Genomic DNA, 12,389 nt, shown 5'->3' on the forward strand with positions numbered 1-12,389 from the left:
ACTGATTATTAAGAAAAACTAGTTAACTAATTACTTCATAATGTAATAACTTCTCACTTATTTGCTTTTTTTTTTAAGATTTTCATTATGCAGATTAAAATAGACACCATATCTATATAAGACAAGGTATTAACTTTTTATATAGTTTAGTATTTTTTTACTAATATAGTGAGTTTTTTATGGTTTTCCACATTAAACTTGTATAAACTAATAAAAGTATTTTATTATGCAAAAAAATGGATTTTTAAAAAAATGCAGCAAAAACATAGTGCCAAATACAAGTTGTAATTTCACATTTATAATCCTTACAGTGATTTATATATAATTACTTTACTGCAAAAACTAATTAACAAATTTTAGATATTTTCAATGAAAAATGTTTGATAAAACAACTAAAATCAATTTTAAGTAGTTAAAAAATTTTACGAAATAAAAACCTTAGTTTAAAAACTTATTTAGTTTAGTAAAATATATAAAGAGGACGGATTATTTGATTATAAGGAAGCAAGTTTGAATAATTTCATTGTCGATTTTAGGTGACTTTTGTTGAACCTGTTCTATTTTCAAGCCATTTTCTATCATGGTGCACAAATCTTTGTAATTCTCTTCACCAATCGTCTCTGTATAAAAACACCTTTTGTTTAATTATATCCTTTTTTATTAAGGTATATTAATAGGAGAAACTAATAGTTATCAATCTGTAAGTGTTTATATTATGTATTTTATAAATTTAAAAAAATATTAAATAAAAAATATTAAAAAAAAAAAGTAAAGTAGTATAGAAATATTTCACCAATGCAGTTTTTCTTAATAACTTCAATAGAAGATGCTGTCTTGGAAGGGCTATTAACTGCTTCATCATCAACTGTTTATAAAAATTTTAATTAGTATTAATATTTCGTTCAAAGAATACTAAAAGATGAACTTGCATTGAGAAGTTTTTCATGTTTTTAAAATTAAACTTTCTGTTTAAATTGTATACCACAGCTTTTTTAGTCGACTAATTTTTAATATGATAGTTTTAACTTCAATCTTTTTATCCAAGCGAATAACTTGTTTACTTGCAGCTAGTTATACAAATAAATTTTTGTATTGAAAGTATATTAAGATGTGCGGGCTGTAAAAAAAATCTTTGCAAAATATAAAGAAAAAAAAAGCAAAGTCCTCTACAAAACAAGAACTATTTTTATATAAGTTAATAAGCAAATCATTTCAATTTTTTTTTTCTTAACCATATACAAACTTATATAATTTTATTATTTGGCAGATTTGCAAGGGTAGCAAACTGACACCAAAAACTGATCAATTCAACCATTTAAAAAGTGACACCCGTGCAACCCCATAAAATATACAAAAGTACAAACTGTCCTCCTCAAAATCGTCTTCGTCGTAAATGTACTCGTTGTCACCGTCTCCATGGAAACTGTCACGCAACAACGAGCTGCTGCCATGACAACCACCTGGGTTTTGTTGATGGTCGCCGGACGCCTTGTCTGGACTTTCATCTGAAAAGAGAAACATTTATAAATAATGTAGATTTGTAAAACCACCTTAGTAAAGGTTGAAAAGTTAAACAGTTTTTTTTTTTTATTAATACAATTAGTCATACTTTTTTTCCATATTGGTTGTACTGTTTTCATTAAACATAAACGGTTTGCAACAAGAAAATAATTTACAAATCTTCACAAAACTAAACTTTTGGCTTCACTTATACCACTCTTATACTCAACTTTTTCATAGAACTAATAAAAATTTAAGGCGCGGGTGGCATTTGTGAAAATTTTAAAAACAGTTAATAAACTTTCAGTAATTTAACTAACTTTTTCTTCTTTTCACTCCCCCGTACAGCCAAGCGCTGCCTGGCAAATCTCTCATTACTTTTTCGGTGTTTGTGATTGGCTCATTTCTGTCACGTGTCACAATTCGCCTCGTCACTTTTCTCACCACTGGAGCTTTTTTAATATGACTTTCTAAAAACAAGTTGTTTAATTTGAAGTTTTTTTTTAGCCAAGTTAATAAGTACAATTCAAGACATTTCAACTTAAAAAAATGTTTCAGTAGATGTGGAGTTTAGAAAAATATTTCAAATTAAATACAAAAAATATTGAAGCATGAAAAAAACAAAATCATTACTTATGTTACTAACAACGTTCTTTAAAATGTAATTAAAGATCACAACAAAACCTAGCTCTTTTAAAATGAGACTAGGTCAGAATTTTTTTATAAGGGGGAAATGTCACCCTTCCATTCAGACAACTATTGGTATTTTTATATTTATTTTAAACTAACTGATATCATCATTAGTGACATTTTGGAAATGTTTTGCTTGCTTAGCAGAAGGAGTAATGACTAGCGACTGGGCCGCACTTATTCCATTGACTTTCTGTCTTTGGACTCCGGTCACCAACTTTTTTGATCCTGAAACCGAGCTTTTCTGACGCAGTGCCTGATTTTTTTTTTTGAAAAATTCAGTTGATATAAAAAAATAATAAAGTTAGGTTTGATAGCTTTAAAAATTTTTAAAAATCATACAACCTTACTATTTATTATGTCGAAAATAAACAGGCTGTTTACACAGACTAATTTTTAAAACATTAATTTAAAAAATCTAAAAAAATAAACAATAGAAGAACACGAATCGTTTAAGATTTCAAAGAAAAACTTTGAAACAAATACTTATTTTTACAGTGTTTAGAAACGAGCAGTTATTAAAAAAACAAAACCCATCTTCAACATACTTTAAAGACAGTTAAAAACCACAAGGCTTTTGTTTATAAAAACATGAGAAAAAAGAGAACAGAAAATTGAAAGCTACAAAGTAGCGATTGACAATGCAAATATTTATATCCACTCGTTTCAAATGGAACTTATTATTTGCTCTTGAAGCACTTGAAAGCATTTATCCGCTACATTCACTTTCAATCGGACAGATATTCAAGTATAAATACACAAAGTTTGATTTCTATCTAGGTTTGATAAACATTTAAACAAAACTGATTGAAAAAGTTCTATTAAATGTATTTAATACTTGTGCTCTTTTAGAGTGTAGCCACACACTTCCGGGTAGTTTGCTGCAGCTGACAGCTACGTTACTTTTGTTTTCTTCGAACTGTTCTATCACTTCTGGTATCTCATCTTCTAAACCTGGGAAAATAGAAAGTGTAATTGAAACAATCGACTTAAAAAAGTGCATATTTTAATGGAATTTAAATTACTTTTTTCGATTTTTCTTTTACTTGTTATGGAATAGTTTATAATACTAAGGCAAAATAAACACAATAGTTTAAGCTGAAAATAATTAAGTAAAAATGTATAAACATATAGCAATCTAACTTGGAAAATCTTATTTTCGATTAATACTTTTCACAGAATTTTTTTAATTAATGAAGATATTTGAACAAAGTTTTATTCAGAAAGAATTTTTTAAGTAGTTTTGAAACATATTTAAAATGTATAATCATTAAAATTGTATTTGTTGTATAAAACTTTTTATAATAACAATTTTTTAAATACTACTTAGACTTAAAAGTAAACAAAGTATAAATACCTTATGAACCCTTGTGTTCATAACAAAATTTATATGCTGACAAAAGCATAACAGTTTACTTAGTGTATAACATGGTGAAATTTCCTTTTACTAAAAACAAATAACATAATACTTATTTGAAAATTTACCTTTAGACGAGTTAAGAGTGTTGGATAAGCTTGCAGTGTTTTCAGTGAACGATTCAGACTCGCTTGTTGATTCAACATCGTTTAAATCAGTGTTATTGCTGTTATAAAACAAAAAGTTTTTTTTTTTATATGAATTGATCGAATCTGGTTAAGTTTTCTTTAGAATAGTGTTTAACACTATAACTTAAAGTATTTAACAAAAAAAAATTGGTAAACAAAAAATTTAAATACGGTATTAAGTTACTAAAACATACGTACTTTATAACAATAATCATTTTGAAATAAATCAATTTCTGAAAAACATCAATGAGTATTTATTTCACTTAAAAAACTACTTAATCGAGCTACTGAAATGTTCTTTGCATTTAATTTTAGTAATTTGGATAAACCTTAAATTAAACTATAAATATGTTAAAAAAAACTTTCGACAAAAACTTTTTATTTAAAGCTTTGCATTAAAAAACTTTGAATGATTTTTTTTTATTCACGCTTCTGCTTTTACTACCATTTTCACACAGTACGAGAAAAATAAAACTTTCAAAACAAGATTACAGTAACAAAACATAATTTAAATAGGATTTAAGGGAATAAAGCTACAGTATAAAGGGTTTAGTACACATAAGTTGACCTAAATAAGTCATAAGAGTTGTAAACAAATTTTATAGTAAATAGCTGAAATGGTAGACCAATATGTTTATTTTAATTTTTAACTTTAGATTTATATTTAAATTATAAAACTAATAAAAGTTAAAGACCCCAACTAAAATCATTACCTTTTAAACTTGTGGTAACTAGAAACTATTTATGATAATTATAGACAACTACAACCAGGTGTTTTTGCTGTAGATAAACTTAATTTTTTATATAAAAGTATAATTTGTTTTTTCATATTGCTTTTTAAAGATAATATTTATTTTAACATAAAAAATAAACAATTTGATGCTTTAACTTTTAGTCCACCGGGGCAAAAAGAAACTTAGTTAATTAACAAGAAAACAAAATCAATACTGATTGATAAAATAAAAATTACAAAACACTAACATTGAGCTGCAACAAGAACTCATGTCAGATTCAACATCATCGTAGTTGGGAGCCAAGATGGTTTCTGAGGTGGCAAAAAGATCTCCTTGATCCGTTCTCGTCCTCAGCATGTCATCTAGCTTCGACCAGTCGTCTTCGCAAAAGCCTTGTGACGTCACACTTGTTGTGATTTCTTCAGAATTCTCATTCTGCCCGATGTGAACAAGGTAGGGAGAGAGGCAATCAGATTTCAGCAGCTGTGAAGCGGACGGCCTCAGAGCGGAATCCGCCACTAAAATGGAGGAGATGAAGTTTTTCAGGGGGCAGTTTTGGTGCACGGGCTCAAACTTGCAGTTGACGATTTTGTGGAAGAGGCTGATGAGGTTGGCGGCGTCGAAGGCAGGCTTCAGCATGACCACTTCGTACACCAAACAGCCCAGGGCCCACACGTCCGACTTGAAACTGTACGGGACGTCTTGGCACAGTTCGGGGCTGAGGTAGCACGGGGTTCCTACGCAGGTGGACGCCTTGTCCAACGTGTGGTTGAGGTCTTTGGAGATTCCGAAGTCTCCCAGCTTGATTGTGTCATCTCTGTGGTGATAAAAGTTGATATATTCTTTTTAATATACAAAAATTAAACCTTAAAGAGTAATTAAAAAACAGTATGAGTATATGAGACACAAAACCATCAACTAAAACAAACTTAAGTAGGAAGACATTTTCAGATTTGAGATCTCTGTGCAGGATGCGTTGTTGATGGATGTAAGCAACAGCAGATGTGATCTGTGCCGTCCACTTACCTACTAGCTGGTTGCTGAAATGCTCTCGTTTCTTCGTATTGGAAACAATCCTTTCTTGCAAGGATCCTCCGTTGCAGAATTCAAGAATCATTGAAATCATCAGGTCCTATAGGTAAACATTGGATTAACGAATACTTCTCGAATAACTATAATTAACAAAGATTTTTTTTACAGCATTTATCACTGTGAGGATTTTGTTGACGTTTATTTAATGAACTTTAACGCCTTTAAAATTATTTAGTATCAAAATACTCATAGTTTAAAATTTAAAAATTGTATGACAGTTGTTGTAAGATATTTTAGAAATAATATCTAAAAACTTTTAATCAATTTTTCTTATTTCTTTAATTTAATGGCTTTGGAGACTAATGTTCTAATGATTACAAAAAACAAGAAACGTTTAAATACCAAATAACTTGAAAAAACCTTTAAATGTTGAGATGGTAAACAAATATTGATTTTTATAAACACTATAAATTGATTTTTAAAATTATATAACTAAAATCTTTTGTGAAAATTGTACATAACATACTAAAGTTTGTTGTGTGTGAAGAATAACTCCTTGTCAATTTAGTTTAATAATTTATTAACAATGTAAAATCTGAAATGTAAACAAGTATAAACATAAAAACTAAAATGAGCTATAGTCTAATTTTTCTACATCCCCTCCAGCTCATTTAAGATGATAACAAGTTTAAGGCAATGACATAGCTCGTCAAGAGGGGATTTAAATAAGTAACAAAAATATTTTACTAAGATGAAACTAAATTTTATGCATTAACAAAGCTCAATTAACTTAAACAAGGGATATATTTGAGGAAAAAAAATAAATAAAAACTGCAATAAAACGCACTAAATAAATCCAAAACAATTCAAATCCATGCAATTCCACGCTGAATCCTTCCTGGCTCAGCAATTATCACTATCAGCAGCAATTGAAAATTTAGCACCAACTGTTGTATAAACAGGAACAAACAGACTTCACTTACGGTGATTTCTACTTTGGAGTACTCCACTCTCAAGCTTCCCTGGCGCATTGAAGTCTTTCAACCTACGCAAAGCAAGCGGCACCTTATTTTTTTTGGGAACCATAGGAGCAGGAATGTACTCTTCCTCAACCTCTTCATGATCCGCTTCAACCTCACTGGTTTTACCAGTATTGGCACCGTTGGAGTCCTCTGTAATCTTTACAGAAGAATTAGGACGTTGATGATCAACATTGCACTCATGTGAGCTTGGTAGATTACTGCTCCAACCTCGGGAAGTTTTTGCTTCAATGCTTGTTGAGGCTGGGTTGTACATCCTTAAAAACTTTCTGTTCCTCCGAGTAAGTCTCCGTGAACCATCAACTCTGACTACATACTGATTATGTGGAAGCACCTCCATTACCACTCCGCTTCTGTCCCATTTACGTGGATGAGTGCCACTCTGGTTCTGTAGTAGACACCTACTGCCAACATAGAGAGGTCGCAAATCCCTGGCTCTCTGGTTAAGTACTTCGGAATTATTAACAAATCTTGTCTGGAGCGCCTCTTCTTTAAGCTTCCATGCTTTTCTCCACATGGGTCGCACATTAGGATTGGAGAATTTGTCAAGTTTGTTCAAGAATGAGAAACTATCTCGCAGCTGACGTCCATATATGATCTCGGCTGGAGACACTTGACAATCGCTATCAGGAGTATTTCTCAAATGAAGCATCGCACTTAAAAACTTGTCATTGTCCAGACTTCCTGAAGCACCAACATTTGATCTTAGCAACCTTTTTGCCTGTTTGACGGCTACTTCCGCTCTACCGTTTGATCTTAGATAGTAAGCTGAAGATATTCGATGCGTGACATCCCAGGTTTTAAGGAATTCCTTTGTTGCACTGGACGTAAATTCCGGTCCACCATCACTCGATATTTCCTCGGGTACTCCAAACCTGGAAAACAAAACTCGAAGGCACTTGATCAACCCACGCGAACCTGCCTGAGAGGTTCCGCTAGGTGTGGAAAATATTTCTGACCAACCTGACAACCTGTCACTGACTACCAAAAAATTGTCTCCGGCAAACTGGAAAAAATCTGCGAATATTTTTACAAAAGGGTTTGTAGGAGGATCAGATGCTTCTTGTGGCAATGATGGTTGAGAAGGTGAATTGCGGTTGCAGCTTTGACAATTGGCCCGAATTGCTTCAATGTCTTGTGTAATACCTGGCCAGAAGACAATCTGTTGGGCACGATTATGCATTGATGTGACTCCTTGGTGCGCCGAGTGTAACTTGTTGAGGACCCAATATCATAAACTGACGGGGATTACTACTCTGTCCTTGTAAAGTATAACCCCATCACTTAAGTACAATGCATCATCGTATCTAAAATACGCTGACAAAGATTCATCATGTTTCAAGCTTAATACACCTGGATACTCTTGAAAGAAATTTGTCATTTAGTGTCTCTTCTACAATTTCCTCCCAAGTGATTGCCATTAAATGGCATACTTCATTACTCAATGAAGCAAATAGAAGTGATTCGTCAGTCAAATCACTATCATGTAAATTCACTTCATTAATCGAGCTTGGATAACGCGATGCAGCATCTGCCGCTAGATTAGTTTTACCTGGCATGTAATGCACTTGAAAAAGTCATGGCAATGTACGTTGTTTGAGCCTAAAAATGCGCGTGTTGTGAATTTCGTTTAAGGTGCTATCACCAAAAATCTTTACCAGTAGTTTATGATCCGTAACAACCACAAGATATTTGCAGCCCTTAGTGAAATACTTTGTCTGTTCTAATGACCAAGCAATAGCAAGCAATTCCCCTTCTATGGCAGCATAATTCTTATCTGCCCCATTCAGAAACCTTGAACCTGCAAGCGTCACTTTCCAGCCGGTGGTGCAGCAATCTGGTAACCGGCTATTGCATTTGCAGTGTTTCTGCATAAGGAAGTAGCCCAATCCTTGCTTTGACCAGTCTGGTCTAAGACAAGTCAGTTTCCCAAGATCAAAAATTTGAACTCCTCTCTTTATTGTGTCAATGATTATCTCTTTTGATTCATTAAATGATTGGTTTAATTTTTCTGTCCACATAAACTTACATTTTGGACTAAGAAAATCTCTAAACGGTGCCATAACTTTACAAAGTTTAATTTGCGACTTGATATATCAGACCAAACCAGCTACGTAAATCTGTGGCAGACTTTGGGGTTGGGAAATTGCGAATGGAATCCAGATATTTGGACAAAGGTTCTATACATTAATCAGAAATTCTAAATCCAGGAAAATCAACGGACTTTTGACAAAACTGGAACTTTTTGGGATTTAGAATGATGCCTGCATTGCCAACTTTTGACAGAAAATCTATTGTTCGCCACCAGTGACACTCTAAATCTGAATCAAAAAATATAGTGTCATCAACACATCTCTCCTTTCTTTCAAAATCAGACAAAATAGCTGCAAATCGTCAATTGTAACCATCACCAGATGATACAAAGCCTTGAGGTGCTCTAGTATATCGGAACCTGCCAAACGGAGTGATAAATGTAGTGAGGTGTTTATCACTTTCTCTCAGTAGAACTCCATAATACCCGTTCCATGCATCTGTTACAGTCTTGAACGTTCCATTTGGAATTCTGCGCGCTAGTTTAAACGGAGTATCTGTAGCGCACGTCTCCCTCTTGCAATACTTGTTAAGTGGTGAGAGATCTACTGTCCTCCTAGGTGACCCATCCTCTTTCCTGGTGACCACCATGCGGTGACACCAGCTTACAGGTTCACCAAATGGGACACGTTCCAAGACACCCAACCTCACATCTCGAATGAGATCTGCTTCAACCTGTTTCTGCCAATGAATTGGCACGTGAGCTGGTGTATGACAAGCACGTGGTTTAGCATCATTCTCCAAATGTATCTCAAGTTGAGGCCACTCATTTGCTGGAGTAATTTATGTCGACATACATTAAACGTTGAAGCTGTATACCTATGTAAGAGCCAATCACGCATTTTGCTCACGTTTGTATTTGTTGCCTCAAACGGAAGTTTGTTTGGTTGGTCTGGCACTCTACTCCTTGGCGGGTAATCACAGGTCACATCTTTATGCAAGTCCAGTCATTCGGATCATTTTCATTTGAACTTACAGCAACTTCAGAATGCTGATGAGGCAGTTGAGATCCAATGGTGGGAAAATCCTTATTAATAATCAGGAGGTCAACCATGGTTTCATACGAGAGAAAGAATCCAGTCACTGAATCGCTTACATAAACAATTCCATCACATCTGATAACCTCCTTCTTTGGAGACATTCCGCTAAAAGTCGCTTTGAAAGCCCCTAGAATGTTAATAGGAATTTTATTGGCAGCCCAAGTTGTGACGGTAACAGGCATTAAATCCTTCTTACAAAAACCAGCCTCCTGAAAGTTTTTCCAGCCCCAAAGGTTCGACTGTGCTCCAGTATCAGTTAAAGCACTTACCAATGCAAACTTGTTTGTGTTTGTCTAGCAATCTTGACTGATGCACGAGGATGATCAGTTGTTGCCTTGGCTTTACACAAGGACTTCTTGCTGAATATTGTGTTATTCAACATGATTCTTTTACTTGCGTGTAGTGACATTATTTGGGTATCTTGTTGCATAAAATCAGAACGATCAGCTTGGATTTGAAAAGCATTAATTTTTTTTGATCGACTACGCCAACAAGATAAACAATATCTGAAAGGCTCTTTATTTTGGTTACCTTTTTCGTTGAAAGGATAGAAAAGCTTTTTACAGTTCTGGCAAGGAACATGTTGGGACTTATCTCCTATGTTGACACGTTCCTTCTTCTGACGTTGAAAGGAAGAGACTGCAGATATAGTCCGCGAATTCTCAGTCGCATGGCGTCCCATTTCTTTACTTTCAATAAAGGAAATTATATCAAATGATGGCCTGGATAAGATATCTTCAGTACTGATAACTTCTCTTCTTATGTCATCGTCCCCAACGCCAGCGAGCATCACGTCTTTTATTGCTTCTTCTGTGTAACTCGTCACATTGCTTTTCCTACAGTCACACTCACTGACTGTAGTAAAATTGCAGGTTTCTGCTTTGCTTCGTACACGTGTGGCAAACGTCCTAAATGGTTCATCATGGTCCTGATGTAGGTTTATAAGTTCTGCTCTCTTTACACCAATAGCAACTTTTGTGACTGCAACCGATTCCATCAGTTTAGCAACGTAACTTTCTGATTTGGCCATCAGTCGAGGATCACTTGCTAACATAAGATTGTCAAGCTTGTCCTGCGCACACTGAAAAAACTGTATGCTTGCATTTTGGTTGCTTATATTCGAACCAATCTTGAATGCCTCCAACCTCCAAATGAAAGCAAGCCATGTCTCTTGGCTGATCCCCCGGTCAACCCTTGGTCGAATCAATTGAGGTGCATTTGACATTACTCCATTATTGGATAACCCAGAATCTTGCTGATGCTCCACTTTGTGGAGGTTGAGAAGGCTACTCACTTCATCACTGGATAGATCTGGCGTCTTGAACTCGCATCCATGGATTAGGCACTTTACTACAACCATTTTACTTTCTCAGATTGTTGATAAGATTTTACATAAGAATAACTCCTTGTCAATTTAGTTTAATAATTTATTAACAATGTAAAATCTGAAATGAAAACAAGTATAAACATAAACACTAAAATGAGCTATAGTCTAATTATTCTACAGTGTGTAGTATTTCTTTCACAAAATAAAATTTAGAACTCGAAAAAGTACATTTTGCAACTTAAACTGATCTGTGGAAATAACTTACATTGTTGTCAAGAAACCACTCATAACACTTGACAATATGCACATGATCTAACAGGAGCATTATATTTGCTTCGCGAGTCACTGACTTCTTGCTTCTTGACTTTCTACTTTCATCTATTACTATTTTCTTAATTGCAACTGTTTTCTGTATAAAGATAATATCAGTTTATGTTATCTCAGTAAAAATAACATATAATTGTGATCAATTAAACTTAACAAGTTGCTTTTTGTAAGAACTATATATTTTGAATTTCATATACATTAAGTTTAAAAAAATTATTAGTGGAAATACAAAAAGCAATTAGTTTTTGCATTTGCTTTTACTTAAGAATAAACTGTATTCTTTTAATTAAAAAAAGGTTTAAACACACAAAGTTTCTAACAAAACTATTTTAACTCAATAACTGCTACAACCTAGCTGCGTAAAATTATTTTATAGAAAGTGTTTTGAAAATTTGAAGAAATTATTAAACACTTGTTAATAATATATTACAAAAGTTGGAGTATTCTTTAGTGTTTTACTGATAACTTAAATTAAGCTTACATAATTTGCATACAGTAAAACAAATATAATCAAATGAACCTTTATACTATTGTTTCTTGCTAAAAACACTTCTCCACTTGAGCCTCTTCCAATGTTGGTGATTATTTCATACTTATCCATCAGCCCATGTCACTCAGAAGACAACTTCCATAGCACCATACAAAATTGTCAACTCATAAAAAACACTCATTATGTTGTTCTAATATTCAGTAACTAGAATTTAGACTGCATTATTAAAAGTGTTAAATTAAATACAAAGAAAACTTCATGCGTAAATGTCTTAAGTTGTATAGTTAATAATTTACAAAACATAAATTGTTAAAATTTTTCTATAATAAAATTCAACTAAACAGTTATTCAATGGATATTGTTTACATGTAATGCTTTTTGAGTTAAATACATTACAATATGTCCATGTTCTTAATATGGAGTTTAGGAAAATGGATAAATGGCTTAGAAAAAACAGATTGTTAATAACTTATTCAAAGACAAAGTTTTTACTGTTCAATAGAACTGCACAAATAAGTGAATTTAATTTCAAGAAATGTTTTCGAAATTGGGCAGAGTAAAAATATTTAGTAT

The 12,389-nt window shown here is 33.1% G+C and overlaps 1 protein-coding gene across 1 annotated transcript; it reads right to left on the reverse strand.

The window, feature by feature from the left end:
• Positions 1–276: 276 nt before the first annotated feature.
• On the reverse strand, positions 277–12,012 carry LOC145844039 (uncharacterized). Its single transcript, XM_082951367.1, has 11 exons — positions 11,847–12,012; positions 11,265–11,408; positions 5,399–5,601; positions 4,717–5,286; positions 3,676–3,773; positions 3,029–3,144; positions 2,290–2,446; positions 1,821–1,970; positions 1,365–1,505; positions 794–865; positions 277–620 (listed from the first exon to the last, which is right to left on the reverse strand). The coding sequence occupies exons 1-11, from the start codon at positions 11,925–11,927 to the stop codon at positions 487–489; spliced, it is 1,866 nt and encodes a 621-aa protein (XP_082807493.1). The 5' UTR covers positions 11,928–12,012; the 3' UTR covers positions 277–486.
• Positions 12,013–12,389: the final 377 nt, after the last annotated feature.

Source organism: Thalia democratica, chromosome 9 (assembly GCF_965202585.1).
Source record: "Thalia democratica chromosome 9, ktThaDemo2.hap1.1, whole genome shotgun sequence".
Classification (NCBI taxonomy): domain Eukaryota; kingdom Metazoa; phylum Chordata; class Thaliacea; order Salpida; family Salpidae; genus Thalia; species Thalia democratica.

Bases quoted from the DNA above. Each gene is read 5' to 3' on its own strand.
- LOC145844039 (XM_082951367.1), bottom strand. From the start codon at position 11,927: ATGGATAAGTATGAAATAATCACCAACATTGGAAGAGGCTCAAGTGGA. The intron at 5,602-11,264 runs GTAAGTTATTTC...GTTTACCTATAG, and splicing joins AGTGGTTTCTTGACAACAAT to GACCTGATGATTTCAATGAT. The intron at 621-793 runs GTGAAATATTTC...GTTTTTATACAG, and splicing joins TATTAAGAAAAACTGCATTG to AGACGATTGGTGAAGAGAAT.